Here is a 24,137-nt window from a genome sequence, read left to right as displayed (position 1 = left end):
AAAACCCTTACTACATTTATGCTTGACTAGCCTGCAATTGAAATATGACACCGCCTGTCTCCACACAAGCAGCAGCTTCAACAGCCAGCTGTGAGGTAGCTAGTCACACACACACACACACACACACACACACACACACGCACGCACGCCCACATCCAATGCACAGAGTACATCTGAGAGTGCTATCAGGCCCTGCTGTGAAGGGGAAGTCCTTCCCACCTCCTACTGAAGAGGGATGTCCTCACAGTAGCATGTCGCCATTTTCTCTCACCTCGCTTTCCTTGTGCTGGAAATTGGATCGTTTGCACTGTGAAAAACGCTCAGAATAGAGTATCTAGCCTGGAAAACGGATTTGCTACAGTAAACTACTACATTTACGAGTATTGCTGAGATTGCTAGTTGCCTTAGTCTCACTTTGGCAGATTCTCCTGAATAGAACTGGTTTCGACCCTTCTACAGAGATGGGCGCTAAGCTTTTAGTCTCTTTATTAATCTCGTAGTTCTTACTGTGCTTGAGTCGTGAGCTATTGTGGCAGCTGCTGTCGGGTCCCTGATGCTGTTTGACTCTGCACCAGCTACCGTCCACCTTGGGCTTACCGCGCCCTTCTCAGCTTCTGGATTGTCACCGCTCTCCTCCTCGGCACTGCCCCCGATGCCGATTGACTTGGCTCAGACTACAACAGCTCGGCACTGACCCCGACGCTGATTGGTGCGTCCCCACCTCGGTGCCAACTACAGTCACCGACACGGACGCCCGCGCCGTCGTGTCAGTGCGCTCTGCATGGTCCTCTGCTGGTTTTCACCAGTATGCAGCGAAGCTCCCAAGGGAGGATGGGCACACTCGCTGTGTCTGGTGGCAGACATTCGGAGCGATTGTGGATGCGAGCCTTGAAGTCCCACAAGGCTACGGAGGTAACTTCAAAGTTCTCGCCTTTCCTGCCTATCGGCAGTGCCCTAGGTGGCCTTCCCAGTCTGGTGGGGCAGCTAGGCCTGAATGCCGCCCTCCACCTCGGGCCAAACAAGCAGACAGAGGAAAAACTGGCGGCAAGGGACCACCGCTGGCCAGGGGTAACCGGTTCTTTGGCTGAAGACCGAGGCCACGGCCTAAAAAAGATGTGCCTCCTCCCAAGCCCAAGGGAGACTGCCCCTCAGGAGCTCTGGTTGCCACCTTCTCCCCTCATAACCGGAATGACAACTGGACACGACCCATGGCAGGGCTGCACCCAGGACAGGTCATAGATCATGTGACGAAGTTAGGGTTCTCCATACATCAACAGAAGAGCAACTTCGTACCGTCTCAGTCCACAGTGTTCTTGGGGATCAAACTGAATTCTGTGAGCATGCTTGCCTCACTGTAGGAAGACAGAATTCGGTCATTTTGGGAGTCACGCTCTCCCAGTTCAGTGAGGATGCACTTCTACAGGTCAGAATGTTTCAAAGGTTGTTGTGGCTGATGGCAGCTGTCTCGAGAATCCTTCGCCTAGAGCTGCTGAGAATACACCCGCTTCATGCTTGGGTGAATAGGCTCAAGGTGCACCTGGTCCACGATCGACACAGGCTGGTGCAAGTTTCCAGACAATACCGGAAGACACTGGAGAGTTGGCTCCGCCCCAGCATTTTATGCCTCGGATCTCCCCTCAGTTCCCCTCACAGAAGGGAAGTTGTCACTACGAATGCCTCCAGCCTGGACTGGGGAGCGGTCTGGAATGGGAGAGGAATGTAAGTTCAGTGGAAGGGACCTTGGCAGCAAGCGCATATAAATGCCCAAGAACTGCAAGCAGTAACCCTGGCACTATCTCATTTTCACCGGCAGTTAGCACACAAACATGTGCTGGTCTGGACGGACAACACGACAATGGTCCTATATACACCACCAAGGCGGCCTGCGCTCACCTGGCCTTCACCATGCGGCGCACAGACTCCTGTCCTAGATGCACAGAAACTTGCATTCCATCAGGGTGGTCCACCTCCGTGGTGTGGACAACAGAGCAGCAGACCTCCTGTCCAGAGGAGTTCCAGACTGCTCGGAGTGGAGACTGCACCCTCAGGTTGTGAAACAAATTTGGGAGAGGTTTCGTACAGTACAAGTCAACCTCTTCGCCACAGCCGAGTCCATTCATTGCCCCCTACGGTTCTCTATGGAGAGAGAGAGAGAGAAGGGGGGGCCCCTGGGAGTAGACGCGCTAACTCACCCCTGGCCACAGGAGCTCTTGTATGCATTCCGTCCTCTACCGCTATTGCCCCTGACATTAGAGGGGATCAGGGTGGAAAAAGACCAGGTTTAGTTGGTAGCACCCAGATGGCTGAGGAGCCCCTGATTTGCTCCCCTCTCCAACATGTTGTTGGATCAACCATGGCAGCTCCCACTCCAGGACCTCCTGAGCCAAGCTGAGGGGTTATTGTGGCACCGGAACCCGGCCCAGCTCCAACTCTGGGTTTGGCCGTTGAACTGAACCGTCTGTCCAGACAAGGTCTGCCAGACACAGTGGTAGAGACACTACAGTCTGCTAGAGCGCCTAGCACCAGAGCCCAATATTCGTATAAATGGAAGGTTTTCCAAAACTGGTGCTTTGCTTGTGGTCATGACCCTGTGACTTTCCCTTTTGAGACAATTCTAACCACCTTATAGCACCTGTTTGATGCGGGGAAAATCTGCATCTACTCTGAAGGTCTACTAAGTAGCAGTGTCAGTGTGCCATGACAAAATTGACTCTGTGTCTGCTGGGGCATACTTCCTGGCAATGCATTTTCTTAAAGGGGCCCTGAGGCTCCGTCCTCAGACGAAAAGCATGGTCCCTAAATGGGATCTGGAGGTGGTGCTGGGGGTACTTATAGATCACATGGCCTCAGCAGAGCTGCTCCCTGTTTCCCTCAGTGGCGTTTTTATTAGCCATTAGAGTAAATCTGCCAGAAGAGTAAATGAGCTTCCTGCGCTGTCCATCGAAGACACCTGTATGGCTTTCAGTGGTGACACCTACACCTACCAATAGGCAGGCATATTCCCTTAAACAATGTTTTGGTGGTCATCTTTTCTTTCAGAGAACCAGGGTTACAATAAGTAACCTATCATTTTTTTTCCACTACTCGTCCGTGGAATTTATCTTGAACTGACTTGTTTTAAAGCGTGAACAAATATAATAAGTTAATGCTAAGCAGATTCTCAGTCCGTGTGACAATAGAAAATAGCTTTGTTGTTGTAATTTGATAATAGGGTTGAGGAACAGAACGGGCTAAATCTAGGAAGTCGTTACAAGAATAACAAACCAGCAAGAATAATTGTGCACTACATTGCTGAGTTCCTGTCAGCGATGTCAGATGGTTCAACCAATACATTTGTACTTTGAAAAAGTCATTTGAAAATTGCCATACAATATAGTTGGAATCCATAGATAAAGGAAGGAGGAGAAAGTAGAACATACTAATTAATCTTAATATAAAGAGGGCGTGCTGCTGTTTTTGTCGGTGCATAAAGGTTAAAAAAAAAAAAAAAAAAAAAAAAAAATACGAAATCCTTTGCGACCCCCCCTTTCAGACATTGGCACGTGATGCTCCCACTGTTGCTCACTTTAAATCAACTCTCAAGACCCACCTGTTCTCTCTTGCTTTCCATGCTCTTTCAGCCTGATATTTGCTATTAGCTGCTGTGTTGATGCTGCTATTTCGCATTATGTCACTATCATGTATTATGCATTTGCCACTGTATTTAATGTGTTATGCTTTATATATATAAAATTAGTGTGCCTATAGAACATCTTCACGTTTTGTTGTCAGTGCCTCAGTTTCATGCATTTTAAATGAGGATTTTTTTACACTTCTCTACATACCATACTCCACACTGTTAAGGGAAAAAAGTTTTGAGGGGGGAAAAAAAAAAAATTATATTAAATATAAACTTGAAAGATCTTAATTGGATAAGTCTCTACACCCCTGAGTTAATACTTGGTGGAAGCACCTTTGGCAGCAATTACAGCTGTGAATCATATTTGACCAGTCTTTACAAAACAAGCTTTGCCAGGTTCCTTGGGAAACGTTGATGGACACAAATCTTCAAGTCATGCCACAAATTTTCGATTAGATTTAGGTCGGGACTCTGACTGGGCCACTCAGGGATACTTACCTTTTTGTTCCTTTAGCCCCTCCAGTGTAACTGGCTGTATACTTTGGGTCGTTGTCATGCTGAAAGGTGAACTTCCGTCCCAGTTTCAGCTTTCTTGCAGTGGGAAGCAGGTTTTCCTCAAGGACTTCTCTGCACTTTGCTCCATTCATTTTGCCGTCTATCCTGACAAGTGCCACAGTCCCTGCCGATGAACATCCCCATAATATGATGCTGCCACCACCATGCTTCGTAGCAGGGATGGTGTTCTTTGGGTTTGCATCAGACATAACGCTTTGCATTTAGGCCAAAAAGTTCCATTTTAGTTTTGTCTAACCACAAAACTTTTTGCCACATGGCTACAGAATCTCTTGTCTTCAAACGGGATTCAAGGTGAGTTTTCTTGAGTAATGGCTTCCTTCTTGCCACCCTACCATACAGGCCAGATTTGTGGAGTGCTTGGGATATTGTTGTCACATGTACGCTTTCACCAGTCTTAGCTGTAAAAGCCTGTAGCTCTTGCTAAGTTGCCATTGGCCTCTTGGTAGTCTCTCTGATCAGTCTCCTTGCTCTGCCAATTTGGAGGGACGGCCTGATCTAGGCAGCGTCAGTGTTATGCTCATCAAACCATTGAGTGACCACATGTGCTCTGTGTATGGGGGCATTGTCATCCTAGAAGACGCCCCCCCCCCCCCCGGCAGGAAAGAAATGAAGACTTTAAAGAAGACTTTTCAGGTTTTCATTTTTAATTGATTTGTATGTTCCCCCCCCCCCCCCCCCATTTTTTTCACACATTGAAAGTGTTGAGTAGGTTGTGTAAATCAAAGAAAAAAAATCCCATTTAAATGCATCAAGATTTCAGGTTGTAATGCAACAAACTGTGTAAACGTCCAAGGGGGGGCGAATACTTCTTATAGGCACTGTATGTGTGTGAGTGGAATCACTGGGGCACAGTTGATTCCAAATTGAGCTCTTTTAGTTTATGTTGCTGAAAATGAAGTTGTCCTTTTCAGAGTAAAAGCGCCTCATCAATGTTGATTTGCTACCCCGGGTCGACCAACTGCATTGATCTCTCTATCAAAGAAAGAAATGGCTGCAGCCTTGTAAGCGGACAGTCCTTTTTCAACTTTATCGTTGAGTCTGAGAATCTCAAAAAATTCATAATAGAGAAAGCGATTCCTGCTCATTATTTCTTTTTCAGAAGATAGGGGGACCTTGCATCCAAAATGTTTTGTGACCTGTATATAGCCATATGAGGTAATGTGGTTTACACCCATCAAAAACACAAGCAAAACATCTTGCCTTTTCAGAAAAAAAAAAGCCTGAAAGCACTCCAGTGAAGAATTCAGACTTTCGAGTTCAACAGTGGGGTGTAAACTACATGTATGATGGTGTTCTTTCTTGACTTGAGTAATGTGATGGTGGTCCACTATGAAAGGTGCTATGTAAAATAGACTGATGTACTGTAAAAACTAGTGAAAGGTGGTTAATGCATTTATTAGCTGCCAAATGACCAGAAGAGTGTTGCACATAACCTTGTCAGTTACCAAATGGCAATTTTGGGTATGTAAAATTGATGCTCAGGTGATCAGGTTCTTAGGATTTTGTGTTTTTGAGTCCTTCCTCTTCCTCTCTCCCTCTCCAGCATGTGGCGTCCTGTTGCCTTGCTCTGCCTCCTCTCAGTGCTCGCAAGAGCACGTACACTGCCTCGCCTCCCACCTCTGTCAAATGAGCTTGTCAACTACATCAACAAGGCCAACACCACCTGGAAGGTAAGAAGTTTGTACGGCCTTGTCTCTGTCCTTATGCTGGTCAGTGCTGGACCCTGCCCTCACAAAGCATTACAGTACTAAGGGGCAGGAATTAGCCATTTAGTCCTTCATAGATCCTAAATACAACCTTTTAAAAACGTTGTATGGCTTTCACAGACTTTGAGTAGCATGAACTGTGGACTACATTGCCTATCCTATGTGAAACCAGTTGAACAGATTTCTTGGGTCTCTTCAATCCAGAAGGGATGACCTCCCCATTAGTTAGACATGCCCTTTTTGAGAATTTTAGGGCCAAAATGTAAATGTCAGATTTGAGATATGCTCGGTGTAATAAAACATTCAGCATGATTCACGTAGCAACTTGCTGTACAGTATAATATTGATAGACAAGTATTGACCAGAAAAATTTAAGGATTTTCCAATTCAAGCACAGTTGAAAAGACTTTACATTGATAATGGCATATAGCATTTCTGATGTAGTCTAGGGGGGATATATTTGTACTGTGCAGCTTCTTGGTGTATTCATGGAAATGTCTCTTGCAGCTAACACTCCTTACTTATTTCCAGGCTGGACACAATTTCCCTAATGCTGACCTGAGCTATGTAAAGAAACTCTGTGGGACTTTCCTCAATGGGCCCAAGCTCCCAGTAATGTGAGTGTTAAGGTCATTTGGAGGGTTGATAGGATTAGTTTTTTTCTGAATGAACTATAAGACAATAGTTTGTCTTTGGCTTGAAACAGTGCTAAAGCAGTACAATATGAATTTGCAGAACACCAGTCAGTTTGGTCCAGTCAGCTTGCTGATTTTCAAACGAGACCAACTGGTTTTCTGATTTCTTGGCGTAGCTAGCAACTTCATTTGCACAGCTCTGATATGCAACGGTGTATGAATTGGCGTCTTAGCCCATGAATTGAATGGAAAGGTAAGACCTGGACTTTCCATTCAACCAAAGAGCAATCCTTTATAAGCTGGTTCAGAATAAATTGGATGTATATTCCCGGGACTATAATATAGTAATATAGAGTCACAGACAAAAGTAGTAGCACCCTACATGTAATATATAAAATTTAAGAAAACATGTTTCAATATAAGCATTTAGTGAACAGTAGAAACAGATTACTGTGACAGACCGAAATGCACAATTTCTGGTAGTTTTAACCAGCAATCTATTATAAAAATAAAAAAAACACGTAAGCAATTTAAAATGTGTTCATGCCAAATGTATTGGCACCTTTTGTATTAAGTCTGTACAAATGTGCCATTATATATTAACTGACAAAGCTGCATTATAAAGTCAATAGCCTGAAAGAGGTATTTGGCTCAATTGTTAATTGAGAGCTTAAGTTAGAATACAAAAACTAGAAGACCTATGGCCCTTAAGGAATGGAGTTTGACACCCCTGTTAGAAAACTGTCTTAAATAAGCCAAGGAATATGAACAGGAATCTGAAGAAAAAAAAGGGAAAGCCTTCATGAATTAAATCTTGTACCTACAGTTAAACGTGGAGGTGGTTTGACCATGTTATGGGGGTGTTTAAGCAGTTCAGGGACTGGAGATATTCATGTGATTTGAAGATCAAATAAATGCAGCCATGTATCAAAACATTTTCCAAAGTACAGTGATACCATCTGATCGTAGGCTGATTCGCAGGCAGTTTATTTTCCAGTATGGCTAACTCTGGAATTATTCTGGAGTGACCTTCACAATCACCAATCTCAATCCAATAGAAATGCTTTGGTCTTATCTGAAAAATTCTGTAGCCAAGCATTATGTATCCAATTTTTCTGAGCTGAAAGGGATATGCAAGACAGAATGTTCCCAGATTTCACATACTTGTTAAGAATTATCATAAATGTCAAAGCCTTAAAATGCAAAAGGAGGAAACATAAGTACTAACAGTGATTTCAACCTTCAACTTTATTTACCAAAAGTGTATAAAACATGTAAATAAGCAGTTATATTTGATTTGAGAAATGCACTCTGCAGTAATATTTTTCCAGCAAATTGAGCCATTTTGCAGAGGCCAGCTTAAGGATACATTACATTAAACCTGTTTTTGTGTGTTTTGTTGTTTTTTTTAATTTTATTTGAAATAATCGGAGCCATTTTAAGTACAATAACTCACTCCAGGGTTTGTGCCAAGGGCACATTCACCCTGAGTTAGTTTGACCCTTTGATGCGGATTGAAGTGTGGTTCGATTCGCTTGGAGTGATATGTGAAACCTCTGAGAACCATGTAATCCCACCAGGATGCGCCTCAAACCAAGTGAACCGAGATCATTTGAAATAGTGGTCTCTGTTCACTTGGAAGGGGACTCTGAACGTTTGTCACTTTACTCCGTTTCAGCTTTTATCAATATGAAACCGAACGAATTCCAGTTCACTTGGAAATGAACATCTCCAAACAACAAAGCAAATCGTGGCAGCAGTGTACTTCAGCAAGCAACAAGGAAAGTGTCTTGGCACTGTCACACATATGCAACGCAGAGCTCGGCAAAACTCGCAATATAATACAATGACACATACACACCAGACAAGAACACCATAACGTCACATGTACAGAACAGCACATCACAAAAAAATACTATGGGGCTGATTTACTAACTGGCGTAACCTGGGGCTATTTGCTGAAATTACGCCAATACCGGTGTTTTGAGATTTACTATTGCAGCATGCGCTTTCTTTAAACATTAAGTAGCAGGGTTTTGAAAAATAGTGTTACACTTCCCCACATGTTGCTACAACTGTTTAAATAACATGCCTACAATTTCTTTTCATTAACCTACTGACAACTTTTTACACATTTAATTGTTTTAATATGTTTTATATGTGCTGCGCCTGGTCGAAATAGGTATGACGGTATTTTATCTCGCTAATGGTCAGGGGAATTAGTACATATATTTAGGAAGTTAGGAAAGCACAGCTCCTTATCTTAAACACGCTCACACAGAAAATTTAAATAAAAATTCCAAAAACTGTCAAAATGACCACCTTCATCATTCTGTTGTTAAACACAATAGGAAAATTGTCAAGTCAAGGACAAGTCATAAGAAAAAAATATGAAAATGACTATTGAATAAATATTAGGGGTGAGTCCAAATATTCAAGTAATAGAGTATTCAAAGTAAAATTACTACTTGAATACTTTGATCATGTTTCGAATACTCATTAATTTCTAAAACAGATGGAAAAGTATGCAACCCGGAAGAGAGGAGAAGGTTAAGTGATTAGCCACTCCAGTTGTCTCCTTACTGATAACTGACAGGAGGTGGGCGCTCTTCATTACCTAGCTCTGCTATTGGCTAAGGGAGTACATGAGCAGTGAAAATGGCATCTTAAAAAGACAAACAAAAGCAATGCATGGAAGTATTTTGATAAGTTAAACGACCACTATACAATGTAATCTCTGCAGCACAAGTATTACTTGTTGAAAATGAAAAAGTTAAATACTCAATCATGTAAAATGCAAGCAACCATCTACTTTTTGGAAGAAAATACAGAATGTGGCAGAAAACAAATAAGCATTGCATCTTTTACTGTGCGCAGTGGTCAGCAATGTGATGTCTTGGTTGATTTTATATATATATATATATATATATATATATATATATATATATATATATATATATATATATATATAATCATTATTATATTCTGGAATCAGCGAGTAGGGGTACAGTACATCTCGTTTGTTATATAGTATAGCAGTCGTTATTGAGCAAACATTTTGTTGTGTGCTTTTTTATACGAGCTGTCAAAGGGTGTTAAATGCAGTTAAGTTTTGAAGGTATTTTTTGTAAAGTTCTGTTTTATAACCATAAACTGCAGAACTGCCGTATATTCTTTCTTTCTTCTTGGTTTTTTAAATAATTTTTTACTTTTGAATACATTAGATGCCTTGGCTGTTACTGTTTGTGTTTATGCATCCCTATGTGTGGTTGCTGCTAATATGTTCTAAGGACATGTCACTATTCTGAGTAATTAGAGATGGGGTATATTTGAATATCTTATTTGAAATTCCCACCCCTAAATTATGTAGCACATGTATTGCTTCTTTATAATTGCACCATATACACTCGCAGAGGAAACTTTGAGCCGAGACAAAGCGGTACAGACATTTAGTGTTGAGTTTGTGCTTCTCCACCTGAGTTAGTAAACCAGCTCCTTTTGCATCTGTATCTCATCACACGTACCACCACCTACTTTTATTGTTAATATCAATATCTGCTTTTGCTTGAAACGTCTCTTAAACACCAGATGTAGCTCACGCATTTCCTCAGAAGAACAGTGCTTTTCTGACATACGTTACTCTCTTTCAGAATGGTCCATTTCTTCTGCAATGATTTGATGTTGTAAAGCCCAAATAAACCAAAATGAACACAGACAACAGCACATCACCTAAAGTATTCTCCATGCTGGGCATGATGGAAAGTGTTTACAGAGAGAAGTTTCACTCTAGTAATTGGCAAGAGAGCCGAGTGCGTTTGGAAGAGTGCAATGTGACACTAATAAAACTCTTGTCCTGGATGAACCACAAGTAAACTGAACAAACAAATTTGAATTCACTTTAAAACAAACTTAAGTTTGCTTAAATGTTTCTGTTGTGAAACAAACCAAAGCAAACCTGAAAAAAATGACTTTGTTTGCAAGTGAACCACGATTTCGAATTAATTACAAATGAACTAGGTGTGAGTTCCCTAAGGCACATATCTTGACCTGTGCGGATTTCCGTGGGGACAAATTTTATGCAGCGTGTGTATAATAAACGGCGTGTGTGAAAATAAATTGGACCTGACACACTTGACAAGTGCTGAATAAATGGACTGCAAAGGGTTAAACACTAAAACCTACTTTACGTTGAACTTATGATTTGGCAGATACCCATCCGATGAGGTTTTAGGTATAGTCCCAAAAATTTTCGTAAAAGAACACACACAATTAGAGAAATAAAACTATTAAACAAAACTTTTGTCTACTTGTCAGAATTGCTTATAGTTTATCTGAATAGTGCCAGATATCTGAATGGAGCTATGTTATTGAAATGTCCGTGTCTCGGTTTGCTGTGTCGTTGACAGGCTGTGAATAGCTGACAGTTGCAGATATGGGATTGGTTGCTTTTGTTGGTGCAAAGTATTGATTGGCTGGTTATTGTGGATAATAAAATATATTTGGACCACTTGTCTTTACTTAGTACAGTATTTACTGAACTAGGCTTAAATACAGCAAGTCAAAATGAAAGCCAATACTTGCATGGACTTTTTATTTTTTTATTTTATTTTTTTGATTCATGGGTGATGTGGTTGTGTTCCAGCGGGTATCTTGTGTGTATCAATGCCAACTATAGCTGGAAGCTAACTGGCTGCTGATATTGAAGTTTTCTAATTTTATATTGACCGCTATAATGTTTGTCATATCTGTTGGCTGATTCTCTCACACCCTCTCTATGTATCCGATCTTTTCTCTACAGGGTGGAGTATGCTGGTGATGTCAAACTACCTGATAGCTTTGACCCCAGGAAGCAGTGGCCCAACTGCCCGACAATCCAGGAGATCCGAGACCAGGGCTCTTGTGGCTCTTGCTGGGTAAGGGACTCCCATCAGGCTGCTCAACTAAACTCCAGTATATATTATACAGCTTTATGTTGCTGATAGCAAGTAACCTTTTGCTGAAAATACAAATCTATTCTGTTTCTGGTGACTTCGATTCGCTATGTTTGGAAACCTGTCAGTTCCTGATGTACTTGGGAATTTGTTGCTGTTTATGTCTGGGTTGTTCAAAGAAGTGACAGAAGTTGCAAACCTGAGATGCTTCACTTGAGATTTACCAGATGGAATACTGTTTTATGTTATCACATAATTTCACTGTGAATTGCTTTAAGATATCAATCGCTATATTTTTGTATTTACAACTGACCACCTAGTTTTATATATGTAATATTTTTCAAAATAGACATAGTTTTTCTGCAAATTATAGAAAAAGGAGCAAAAAGAATTTGGTAAACAGATGGCACTGCTACAGGTATGGTGTATGAAGAATGTGGCCACAGCTGTAGCCACTGCCTCCCCTCAATGTTTATATCTTCTGTCATTGCTTCTCTCTTTCTGGTAGGCTTTTGGTGCTGCTGAGGCAATCTCTGACCGGTTCTGCGTTCAGTCTAATGGGAAGGTCAGTGTTGAGATCTCTGCGGAGGATCTGCTCTCCTGCTGTGACTCGTGTGGCATGGGGTAAGGCATTAGGAAGGGTCGATTTGGAAATGGTACGCTGGGAACATTGTGGAGATACAAGAGGAATACCAAGAGTATTTGCCTTCATCACAGGGGATGGGACTGACAGCCTTGTATTGACTGCTATACAGTCTCCAAGTTGTCTTCTGGTCTTGCTGGTGATTAACATGTAGTTTGATTGGTCTCTTCCTTTTATTTCTAATGTAGTAAGTGTTGAGTTTATTTCTGTTACAGGTGTAATGGGGGGTTTCCTTCTGCAGCCTGGAGCTTCTGGACCAAGGAAGGGCTGGTGACGGGTGGATTATATGACTCGCATGTGGGTGAGCAGCGAATGTGAAAACTCTCCCTATGTATTGGGATACCCCCTCCGAATGGCGGACGTTTACATAATCACACAAGCATTCGCCTGCTCTCTGCTACAGAGAGTCAAGTAGACTAAAACCTAAGAGGTTAACGTAACCTAAGTGGGACTCCACTGGCTCTCTCTCTCTCTCTCTTTGTGATAATCTTCTAAATAATGATTTACTTCCCTTTTGACTGCTCTGAAAGGGACATGTCCCAGGCTGACAACTGCTCATATCGGTCAAGCTTATAGTTTACTTGTCTTGTTTTCGCCTCAGGTTGCCGCCCATACTCAATCCCTCCCTGTGAGCACCACGTAAATGGCTCCCGACCCCCTTGCACTGGTGAAGAAGGAGACACCCCCAAATGTGTCCTACAGTGTGAGGATGGATACAGCCCCTCCTACAAGCAAGATAAGCACTATGGTAAGGGTGAGGGGGGCTACCATCCCTTTTTTTTATTTTGAATATAAATGTAGTCATTGCCAATGGTTTTTTACCCCAGTTTCTCCCCAATTTGCAATCCACACTTTCTTCTAAATGTTACAGTAGCCCCCTTTTTACTGAAGCCTATTTTTTTTTTTTTTTTTTTTTTTTTTTGGCATTGCAGACTAGAAATTATAACATTTGTTTTGTTAACTATAAAATTGTTTTATTTGTTCACTGTCAGCAATATCCAGCTCGTGGCTCCAAATACCTGTTTATCCAAAGGGAAGTGATTTACCCATCACAGTTTTATTTTGAGAAAGAATAACCTGTTAGTCATTGAATAAATGTATAGGTGTAGGTAAGCATGTGCAGATGGATAGTTAAGTGTCTGTTCTGCAGGGTTGACATCCTATGCAGTGCCCTCTTCAGAGAAGCATATCATGACAGAGCTCTACAAGAATGGGCCAGTTGAGGGCGCTTTTACAGTCTATGAGGATTTCCTCATGTACAAGACAGGTAAGTCCTGATAGCCTTGAACAAGGTAATCCATCCGTCCTGAATTGAAAAACTGCATTCTCCTCTGTAGCTAGCTGTGCTAGCATGGTCTGAAGTTAACTTCCTAATTCAAGAGATATATTTGAAACCTTGAGCATTGGTTCACCATAGTCCCAGCAAAAAACACTTTAACCCTATGCTGCCTATGGGGAATGACCATATTTGGACGTGAATAACAACTTTGTGTTAACGCTAACCGTAAATGAGAAATTAAAACTCAATATCAACAGAAAGGCATTAAGTAGACCTTTCTAATGGATGTGTTTTTTCACAAAGCCATGCCTCTCATAGAATATTAAAAAAATTGTATAATAAATATTTGTAAAACATACAAATGTACAATTTTTTTCTAAACTACGTAGAAAAAACTGTATAGGAGCGTCACAATTTTATAAGGATTTCAGTGTGCTACTGTATTGCTAAAAAATTAAAATAAAACAAATAACATACTACCAATAAAAAAAATAGCTAAATGATAAAGTAATAACTACATCCTAAGTTACCCATCGTTTTACACACACGGAAGCGAAGAAAACATAGTGAAGTTACACCCAAGTTATTCAGGCATCAGATGTGTGCATCTCATTTAATTAGTTCTGCCTCCGTCCGGAGAAACTTTTTTCAAAACTGGATGTAAAATAAAAACAAATATATAATTAAAATAACAGTACAATAAAATACAAGGGGGAATCTCAGATGTCTGTACAGTAACTTAGTTTTTTGTCTCAATCGCCATCTCCTGCCCAGTTCTTAGCTTTTGGATGGGTTATAGATCAGCACTTTAGAGCATGTAGAGGGGGAGGTAGACATTTCAAATGTGTGAGTACCCCATTGAACTCTGTTGTAATGACGGACTCAAGTTAATCATCCTTGCAGTGTGTGTGTTTTAAAAAAAAACCTACCCACCCAGACCTAAACCAATTACATGGAGGCATGAGGGGGAAAAAAATGCAAGATTGCTGGTTGGACGGCTGAACCATGATGCGTTTTGTAGTAGACATAAGAACATAAGAACATAAGAAAGTTTACAAACGAGAGGAGGCCATTCGGCCCATCTTGCTCGTTTGGTTGTTAGTAGCTTATTGATCCCAAAATCTCATCAAGCAGCTTCTTGAAGGATCCCAGGGTGTCAGCTTCAACAACATTACTGGGGAGTTGATTCCAGACCCTCACAATTCTCTGTGTAAAAAAGTGTCTCCTATTTTCTGTTCTGAATGCCCCTTTTTCTAAACTCCATTTGTGACCCCTGGTCCTTGTTTCTTTTTTCAGGCTGAAAAAGTCCCTTGGGTCGACACTGTCAATACCTTTTAGAATTTTGAATGCTTGAATTAGGTCGCCACGTAGTCTTCTTTGTTCAAGACTGAACAGATTCAATTCTTTTAGCCTGTCTGCGTATGACATGCCTTTTAAGCCCGGAATAATTCTGGTCGCTCTTCTTTGCACTCTTTCTAGAGCAGCAATATCTTTTTTATAGCGAGGTGACCAGAACTGCACACAATATTCAAGATGAGGTCTTACAAGTGCATTGTACAGTTTTAACATTACTTCCCTTGATTTAAATTCAACACTTTTCACAATGTATCCGAGCATCTTGTTAGCCTTTTTTATAGCTTCCCCACATTGCCTAGATGAAGACATTTCTGAGTCAACAAAAACTCCTAGGTCTTTTTCATAGATTCCTTCTCCAATTTCAATATCTCCCATATGATATTTATAATGTACATTTTTATTTCCTGCGTGCAGTACCTTACACTTTTCTCTATTAAATGTCATTTGCCATGTGTCTGCCCAGTTCTGAATCTTGTCTAGATCATTTTGAATGACCTTTGCTGCTGCAACAGTGTTTGCCACTCCTCCTACTTTTGTGTCATCTGCAAATTTAACAAGTTTGCTTACTATACCAGAATCTAAATCATTAATGTAGATTAGGAATAGCAGAGGACCTAATACTGATCCCTGTGGTACACCGCTGGTTACCACACTCCATTCTGAGGTTTTTCCTCTAATCAGTACTTTCTGTTTTCTACATGTTAACCACTCCCTAATCCATGTACATGCGTTTCCTTGAATCCCAACTGCGTTCAGTTTGAGAATTAATCTTTTGTGCGGGACTTTGTCAAAAGCTTTCTGGAAATCTAAATAAACCATGTCATATGCTTTGCAATTATCCATTATCGATGTTGCATCCTCAAAAAAATCAAGCAAGTTAGTTAGACACGATCTCCCTTTCCTAAAACCATGTTGACTGTCTCCCAGTACCCTGTTACCATATAGGTAATTTTCCATTTTGGATCTTATTATAGTTTCCATAAGTTTGCATATAATAGAAGTCAGGCTTACTGGTCTGTAGTTACCTGGTTCAGTTTTGTTTCCCTTTTTGTGGATCGGTATTACGTTTGCAATTTTCCAGTCTGTCGGTACCACCCCTGTGTCAAGAGACTGCTGCATGATCTTGGTTAGCGGTTTGTAAATTACTTCTTTCATTTCTTTGAGTACTACTGGGAGGATCTCATCCGGCCCAGGGGATTTGTTTATTTTAAGAGCTCCTAGTCCCTTTAACACTTCTGCCTCAGTTATGCTAAAGTTATTTAAAACTGGATAGGAACTGGATGACATGTGGGGCATGTTGTCAGTATCTTCCTTTGTAAAAACTTGTGAAAAGTAATCATTTAACATATTTGCTATTTTTTTTTCTTCCTCTACGATTTTGCCATTTGTATCTCTTAAACATTTAATCTCCTCTTTGAATGTTCTCTTGCTGTTGTAATATTGGAAAAACATTTTGGAATTGGTTTTAGCTCCCTTAGCAATGTTCATTTCTATTTCTCTCTTGGCCTTTCTAACTTCCTTTTTGACTTGCGTTTGCAGTTCTGTGTACTCTTTCTGCGTACTTTCTTTTTGGTCCTTTTTTAATGCTCTGTAAAGTGCCTTTTTTTCGCTGAATATTTTTTTTAATTGATCTATTAAACCATTTTGGCAATTTAGTTTTACATTTAGATTTGTCTACTTTAGGGATGTAATTGTTTTGCGCCTCTAGTACTACATTTTTGAAGAACAACCATCCTTCTTCTGTGGGTGTTTTCTCTATTTTACTCCAATCTACTTCTGTTAGTCTCTGTTTCATGCCTTCATAGTTTGCTTTTCTAAAATTGTAAACCTTAGCTTTAGTCTTTATTTTTGGGGATTTAAAAAACACTTCAAATGAGACCATGTTGTGGTCTGAGTTTGCCAGTGGTTCTCTGACCTCTGTTTTAGTTATTCTATCTTCGTTATTTGAAAAGACTAAATCAAGGCATGCCTCCCCTCTAGTGGGTGCCTTCACAAATTGTGTTAGGAAGCAGTCATTTGTCATTTCCACCATTTCAATTTCATCCTTCGTGCTACCCACCGGGTTTTCCCATTTTATTTGGGGGAAGTTGAAATCCCCCATTAGTATGGCTTCTCCTTTGCTACACGCATTTCTAATGTCATTGTATAACAGATTATTGTGCTCACCGTCTGAATCTGGCGGTCTATAGCATGCTCCTATTATTATGCCTTTTGAATTTTTGTCTGTTATTCTGACCCATATTGATTCGGCTTTATTTTCTTTGTCCAGGTTTAACACCTGGGCTTCAAGACTGTTTCTTATGTATAGCGCTACCCCTCCTCCTCTTCTGTCCTGCCTGTCTTTCCTATACAGTGTATACCCACAAATATTATATTCGTCCCCATCACTCTCAGATAACCACGTTTCTGTAACACCTATCACATCATAGTTACTTGTTAGTGCAGTAGCTTCAAGTTCTAGAATTTTGTTTCTGATACTTCTAGCATTTAGATAAATACATTTAATGGTTGTCTTACCTGAGTTGTTGTTCTTGTTTTGATGCGGTCTCCCTTCTGTTTTTTTGTTGATTTCTCCCCCCTTCCTTTCTAGTTTAAATGCTTCCGAACCTGCTCGAGGATCTTTTCTCCAAGTAGACTAGTTCCCTTGTTATTTAAATGCAGTCCATCCCGTCTATACAGATAGTCCTCGTTGTAGAATGTGGTCCAATGATCAAGATAGGTGAAGCCTTCCCGTGTGCACCACGTCTTCAGCCATTCGTTTTGATTAATTATTTCCAGCTGTCCATATGGTCCTTTGCAAGGTGCGGGTAGTATACCAGAAAATACCACAGTTTTGGTTTTTCTCTTTTAATTTCCTTCCTAGCTCTCTGAATTTGTTTTGCAGGGATTTTGGTCTGTCTCTTCCAATGTTGTTTGTACCGATGTGGACGACTACTACCGGGTCGTCTCCTGTTCGTTCTAGGAGCCTGTCCACGTTCTCAGTGATGTGCTTGACCGAGGCTCCCGGAAGGCAGCACACTGTTGTAGTAAGGGGGTCCAAACTGCAAACTGAACTTGCTGTGTTTCTCAATATGGAGTCCCCAACAATCATGACCTCCCTTCTTTTTGCTGTCTGGTCACCACTGTCAATAGGGTCCTCGATGTTGTTCCTTTCATTCTCTTGTTGTTGGTTCTGCTCATCACAATTCTGAAGTGACTCAAATCTGTTGGTTGTTTTGATTTCTGGTGGTGGTGTTTGACGAAGTTTCTTTTTTTCCCTGCTTCTGCCTACCTGAACCCAGCTGTTCTGACCTATCTCCCTGGTGGCTTTCAGTCTGTTAGGGGTGATGCAGACTTCCATGAATTGTGGGTGTGCCAGTTCCTCAAGATCCTGTTGCTGTCTCACTTCTTCCAGCTCCATTTCTAGCATACTTACTAGTTTATGCAAATCCTGGATCGCGCGGCACTTTACGCACACTTGGTTTAGCTCCGCTGGGTTTTCTCGGATTTCCCACATCAAGCAGGTGTCACAGATTACAGGCTTGAAGACCATGTTGAGGGTTTTTTTTTTTGAAGTTTAGTTTCTTCTGCAGCCGTCAACCTGCTTTCAAACTGCTTCGAAACTGCTCTGTACTTTTCCACGCCTGTACTTCTCCCACTCGCTGTCGCTGGGAAGACTGCCTCGTTTAACTGCATACATCATAGTATTGAAATTAGAGCATGGTGGTAGCAAAGGGTTGAAGTCTTCATTCTGGCTTTTTGTGTTGGCCAGGTCGTTACTAGGAATTGAAAAATATTTTAACTGTGGTTCAAGTGTCCATACAGGTTTAAAGAACAAGACATAAATCTGTGCACACTTCTATATATCCTTCCCTGGTGTCTTCCGCATGACATGTTGCTTGCAAGGTGAGGTGTCCAAGGCACAACATGCTGATTACCTGCGGTATGTTTTGTGATGAAAGTGGCAAGCTGTAAGGAACCTCAGACTTGCATGTTGAGTTAATGTGTTTGTGATCCCGTCTCTTGCAGGAGTGTACCAGCATGTGAGTGGTGAGGCTGTTGGTGGACATGCTATCAAGATCCTGGGCTGGGGGGTGGAGGGAAGCACCCCGTACTGGCTAGCAGCTAACTCTTGGAACACTGACTGGGGTGAAAATGGTAAGGCCCCTCTTGGAATAGGTTGTGTGTCTTATTTTCTAATTATTCTCCCCCGCTGGAGATGAAATCCCCTACGTAGGGGTATATAGTGGAAGTGGTCATACGTATGTGTCACACCACACATTTTTTGGCATGTATCTAGAGAATTGCTTGCCCAAATGTCATGTAACTTGTTATTTTAAGTATATAGATACCCATGTAGCAAAATTAATCATGCCTTAACCCTTTGCTGTCCTATGTCGGATCAGGTCTGACATTACAATTTTCCCTTTCCAGTCATCAAAAAGACGTAAAGCACAGGTCTCGTCGTTTTTGCTCCGGAAAAAGACCAGAAAACCTTTCGGTGGCCGAGTGAGACTGATAGGAGCCGAATGAAGCAAAAAAAAAGGGCATATCTGATAACCCGTGAACCACAGACACAACACGGACATAAACAAAGGAGATGGCTGCTTCTCCATCCAGCGCTCAAACAATATCACAGACATTTGTAGAGCTTTGAGATGTTATAGCAATAAAATAATGACTTTATAGTGTGCACGTCTATAAAAAGAGGTACGTGAAAAATACAGCAAACAAGGGGTGGGGCTTGGCGAGATACAGTGTGTCCTTTTACGATTCAATGCCTTTTAAACAAGTTTTTCTCAGAATATATTTTAAATGGCGCGTGTAAAAATAAATTGGACCTGACGTGCCTGACAAGCGCTGAATAAATGGACTGCTAAGGGAATTTAACTGTTGTGGGGTAGGAAAAGGGGTCATCACTGCTATCAGAAGGTGTCCAAGCATCAGCAAATTTTAAAATTAGATGTATTAGAATTAAAATCTTATTTAAAATAAGATTACACTTATCATACTGAACTAATCAAGCAATTGCAAAGGGCTTAACCTTAGAATAAATTTAAAAAGTGCTACACTAGAATGGACACAATTAACATTTAGCATATTGGTATCCAGAATAAAGACTATAGGCATGTGGTTTTATTTGTACATATTTACAGCTAAATATTATTATTAATAAATAAAAAAGGCACACAGCTGCCACAGGTCAGGGTATTTCTTAGCACACATCCTGGAGTGAGTTGTTGCGCTTATAAAAATGCCTCTGTTTATTTTATAAAATAAACATTGTTATGTAATCTATTGTTCCTCCAGCCAGTGCAAAATATCTCTATACTTTTGTCTTTTTAGAAGCTCCAAATTGCATTATTTGAGTGCATTATTTTAAAAATAATAATTTTAGTGCAGTCTGAAAGTCAACAAATGTAACTGCTTATTTACATGTATTATATGTGTGTGTCTTCTCAACACTAGTTTGAGACAGTGAGGTAGATGCAGAATGTGGCATGTCAACCTGAATAAAATTTATAATACATTGATGCCTGCAACTACTTTTTTATACCATATTTTTAAATCTGAACCTAGAGTGTGTTTTTTTTGTTTTTTGCCATACGCTGTTTCCACATTGGAGCTCTTATTTTATTCTCTAAGAGAATCGTGAGGCTGACAGAAGGACAGATAGATGGTTTAAACTCCTACAGCAGATATTCATGTTGGCTTACAGATTTTCACATGCCCAAACAACCTTCAATTAAGAATAATCGCACAGACTCAATTTATTCATAGTTTAACAAATCAGAATATATATTTACTCCTTCGGTTTATTTATGCTTAAATGGATCGAGTAATTGCAGACCGCCGTTGGATCCTAGCTCGGACAATCCAGGCAGTATTGTCTTTGCAAACTAACAGCATTAATAATATAGGTGCTTTCACACAGAGGAGTTATGACTGTTCAGAACCGGCTTATAGATCTGTGCCTATACCGCCACAGAACCGTCATATTTGATGCCGTCTCTGAACCACCTTGCGAGGTGGTTCAGAGACGGCACTGAACAGTCATAACTGCCTGTGTGAAAGACTATAGTGGGTGTGGTTTCAAAGTCAACATGCCAGGTCACTTAAGCGTAGTTGGGTAATAGGCGTGCACAGCCACGAACCTCTGGGCGTGCAGAGTCATAACGCCGGTACCCCCTAGATAAAAATATCAGAATATGCTTTAGTTTTAAAATCTGAACTCGGTTGTATTAAGTCTGCAAGTTCTTGCGTGCGCTAGAGAGACACTCCACTGCCACATCTGTAGCTTACTTTTAAATTACTTTACGATTTCAGTGCCTTTAAGATGACACTGGCTGCAACTCTGTTATTTTTTTTATACACAGATAGCTTACTTGATTTGAAAAATGTCATGTCATGAACGATACAAGCAGCTTCTTATGTTTTGATTTAAATGAGTAATGCACAACAAAATATGAAAGCTAAGCATTAATTTCAACAAAGAACAGCAACTTTTTAATGAAGAAAAAATATTGTAGCCTACTTCAATAGGATTAACTTGCTATATTATATTAAAACAAAACAATAAAAATAACGATCTGGTTCTCTCTTGCCTTTTTCAATGAATATAATTAAATAATTCTGTTGCATACACATTGCTGATTAATAGTGTAGATCGTGGGTCAAACCAATGTTGGTGCGTTTCTGTTTTTTAAACCATTTAAATGCAAAACCATAAAACATGCATACAGGCCTTTTTTATTTAATAATTTGTCCTGTGGTTACCTTTTTAATTAATTTCTCTGCATGCACTACTTCTTTATATGTGATATAGAATATGTGATTGTAAACATCTAACACAAGTACGTACAATACTCTTTCAAATATGCGTTTTTTATGCGTTTCTTAGGGTCGGTGTTATTGTCATTGGTTGCACCCCGGCATCTCTTTATTTACAAATTAAGCACTGCATGCATGTTGGGTCTTGTCAGTGTTTCAGATTGCACAAGAACAGTCTGTTGTTGCCATGAGAACAATCTGCTGATTTGTGCAGGTTTGAAAGTTGTAGACACAAGATCTCTTTGGCTATGTGAAAGGGTTATGACGGTATTACACTGGCATAGATTGCGCAATTTCATGCTGTGTGAAGTGGTATTTTACACACTTGTTAAAACATTTCAGAGACGGCTCAGTGGCTGCATTTCTGTGTGAAAATTGTGTAAAACCCAAAACTATCCTAAAGAATACAATGTAACAATATATCTAAAGCTAAGTGTTATAATCCTATCATTATAGCCTTATGCTTCAATATAGATGTGATTACAAATTCAAGATTACGCTCTTTTTAGAGAAGTATGTCTTGAAATATAAAACGGAACAAAGAAAGGACAGTCTTCCAGACTCATGGCTCTGAATACAACACCAGCGGTCGGCTTCGCAGGAATATCTCCAGGAGGCGGACCAGTGGAGTCTGTGTTACCAAACTCGACAGCTGAATAAATGGCAGTTTTGCCCTGATATTATTTATAAGACTTTTCTTATATCACTTTAAGATAAAGTTTGTAAAAATGAGGTGCCCCAGATTTAAAGCACCTGCTCTGTTAGGGAGTCCTGCCTAGGTTTAAAATATATTTCTCTAGTACTATGGCACTCTGGAATTTGGTAATTTTAGCTCATGGCTTTACAGGAACTGTTGCAGTGGCCAAAGAGAATAATTGAGGTTTTTAGGAAAATAATTCCTAAGAAATTGATTGATCAGAGGTGATTTGCCCCTAGCCCTGCATAAGACCATTCTTACTGCATGGTCATTTGATCTTGTTTAGCCAATTGCACCATTTCATTTATCCATGCCATTTTATCATTTTTGCTTATTTGAGGCTGTACAGCATATATAAGAAGTTGCTGCCCACACTGAATCATCATGCTATGAGATAGTGTTTATGTGCTACTCTGTTGCCACATAATAGCAGTAGTAGGCACCACTGAAGAAAAATGAACAACTTATCAGTTTTTCTGCAATGCACTGAAAATTCTGCAAGTAGGGGCTAATACACAGATTCACGTCTTTCTGGAGGGACTAGCTAAAACAGGAACACTTTTTCTAGTTGCTGCTGTAGTAATTTCTTTAGCTAATTGGTGCTACCTTGGTTAAATGCTGCCACTAATTCTCATGTATTTGTCGTTCCTCTTCCAGGGTTCTTTAAGATTCTACGTGGACAGGATCACTGTGGAATCGAATCGGAGATTGTTGCTGGCAAGCCTAAAAGTTCATCCTCTTCCAACAGGCTTTAAACAGGAAATCAACAGAAGATCACCCTCTGTATCTTCACCAGGGGTGATTCTATAGCAACACCAAATTATGACAAATCACCACTTACTGGGGGGCAGGGGAGTAGATTGGAGCCAATCCTGCTGTGAGCATTGTCTTTAATATATGGCTTGGAGAGACGCTTGTTTAGCTGCAAATAATGAAAACATATGTAATTCACATTTAGCGTTTTTAATTTTCTGGGGTTTTTTAAATTACTATTTTCATTTTAAAAATCACAAGTATGATTTGCAGCTGTAATGTAAATAGACAGCTGGTAAAATTGATAGGTTGCAGAGACTTTTCAGGGAAGATTCAAATCGCATAAGTTGAGCTGTGAACAGGATCAGTAGTAGATCAATCATCTTCCACCTTTGACCAGTTATTATAAATGTTTTATATTGACCCAGTCCATAAACTTGAGTAGTAAAACTACTGATGCTAGTTTTACTACAGTAAACAAACTGTGTTTTTGAAAGAACATTTTTAATGCAAAATAGTGTTATTCACTGGATTGTAGCCAAATTGAATCATAATTTCTTGTTTTAAATTGATTTATTTTTTAATAAAGATTTTCTTTTAATAAACCCATAATTGGAATTAAGTCTTGTCAAGTTACTTCCTTGACACACACATTCCTGGCAACACAATATATGATTTTAGGAGAAACCATTGTATCATATACAAGTACACGTCAGTTGCATAACTGTACTGGACCTATAATGCATGTAATAACCAAGACCTAATGTACTGGATTATGTGTCCTAATTGTTGTATTGTAACTCCTTTTTTAGAAGAAGATACCCTTTTGAGGAACCTTGTTTGACACCAAAAAAATGTAAATATTTTATCCAAAACATATGATATGTTATTGAGTAAAGTGTTCACTATATTAACCAGTTTCTTACCTTGTTACCTCCTGGTCTCCATTTTGCTTAGGTCAGGAAAGCAAACACATCTCTACCCCAGAGATCATTGTAATTAGTCCTTTTGTGCCTCTATAAAACCGTCCTCCAAATAAGTGTTATTATCCAAATGTCTCCTGCAATTACTTGGGGACGGACTCCGTATTGGTGTTTCTTTTTTTTTTTTGTTTTGGAAAGGGAGGAAAAAA

At 40.2% G+C, this 24,137-nt stretch overlaps 1 protein-coding gene across 1 annotated transcript in view; it reads left to right on the top strand.

Annotated features, from left to right (window-relative positions):
- The window catches only part of ctsbb (cathepsin Bb), a 28,622-nt gene extending 5,005 nt beyond the window's left edge, over window positions 1-23,617 (top strand). Inside the window, exons 2-10 of the mRNA XM_041250662.1 lie at window positions 5,739-5,865; window positions 6,433-6,518; window positions 11,335-11,449; window positions 11,976-12,091; window positions 12,326-12,411; window positions 12,712-12,858; window positions 13,261-13,377; window positions 18,754-18,882; window positions 22,910-23,617. Coding sequence (XP_041106596.1) covers window positions 5,740-5,865; window positions 6,433-6,518; window positions 11,335-11,449; window positions 11,976-12,091; window positions 12,326-12,411; window positions 12,712-12,858; window positions 13,261-13,377; window positions 18,754-18,882; window positions 22,910-23,007 — 1,020 coding nt within the window. The 5' untranslated portion in view covers window position 5,739 and the 3' untranslated portion in view covers window positions 23,008-23,617. The remainder of the gene's footprint in view (window positions 1-5,738; window positions 5,866-6,432; window positions 6,519-11,334; window positions 11,450-11,975; window positions 12,092-12,325; window positions 12,412-12,711; window positions 12,859-13,260; window positions 13,378-18,753; window positions 18,883-22,909) is intronic.
- Window positions 23,618-24,137: the final 520 nt, after the last annotated feature.

Source organism: Polyodon spathula, chromosome 5 (assembly GCF_017654505.1).
Source record: "Polyodon spathula isolate WHYD16114869_AA chromosome 5, ASM1765450v1, whole genome shotgun sequence".
NCBI lineage: Eukaryota > Metazoa > Chordata > Actinopteri > Acipenseriformes > Polyodontidae > Polyodon > Polyodon spathula.
This window is presented reverse-complemented; position numbering and strand designations above follow the sequence as displayed.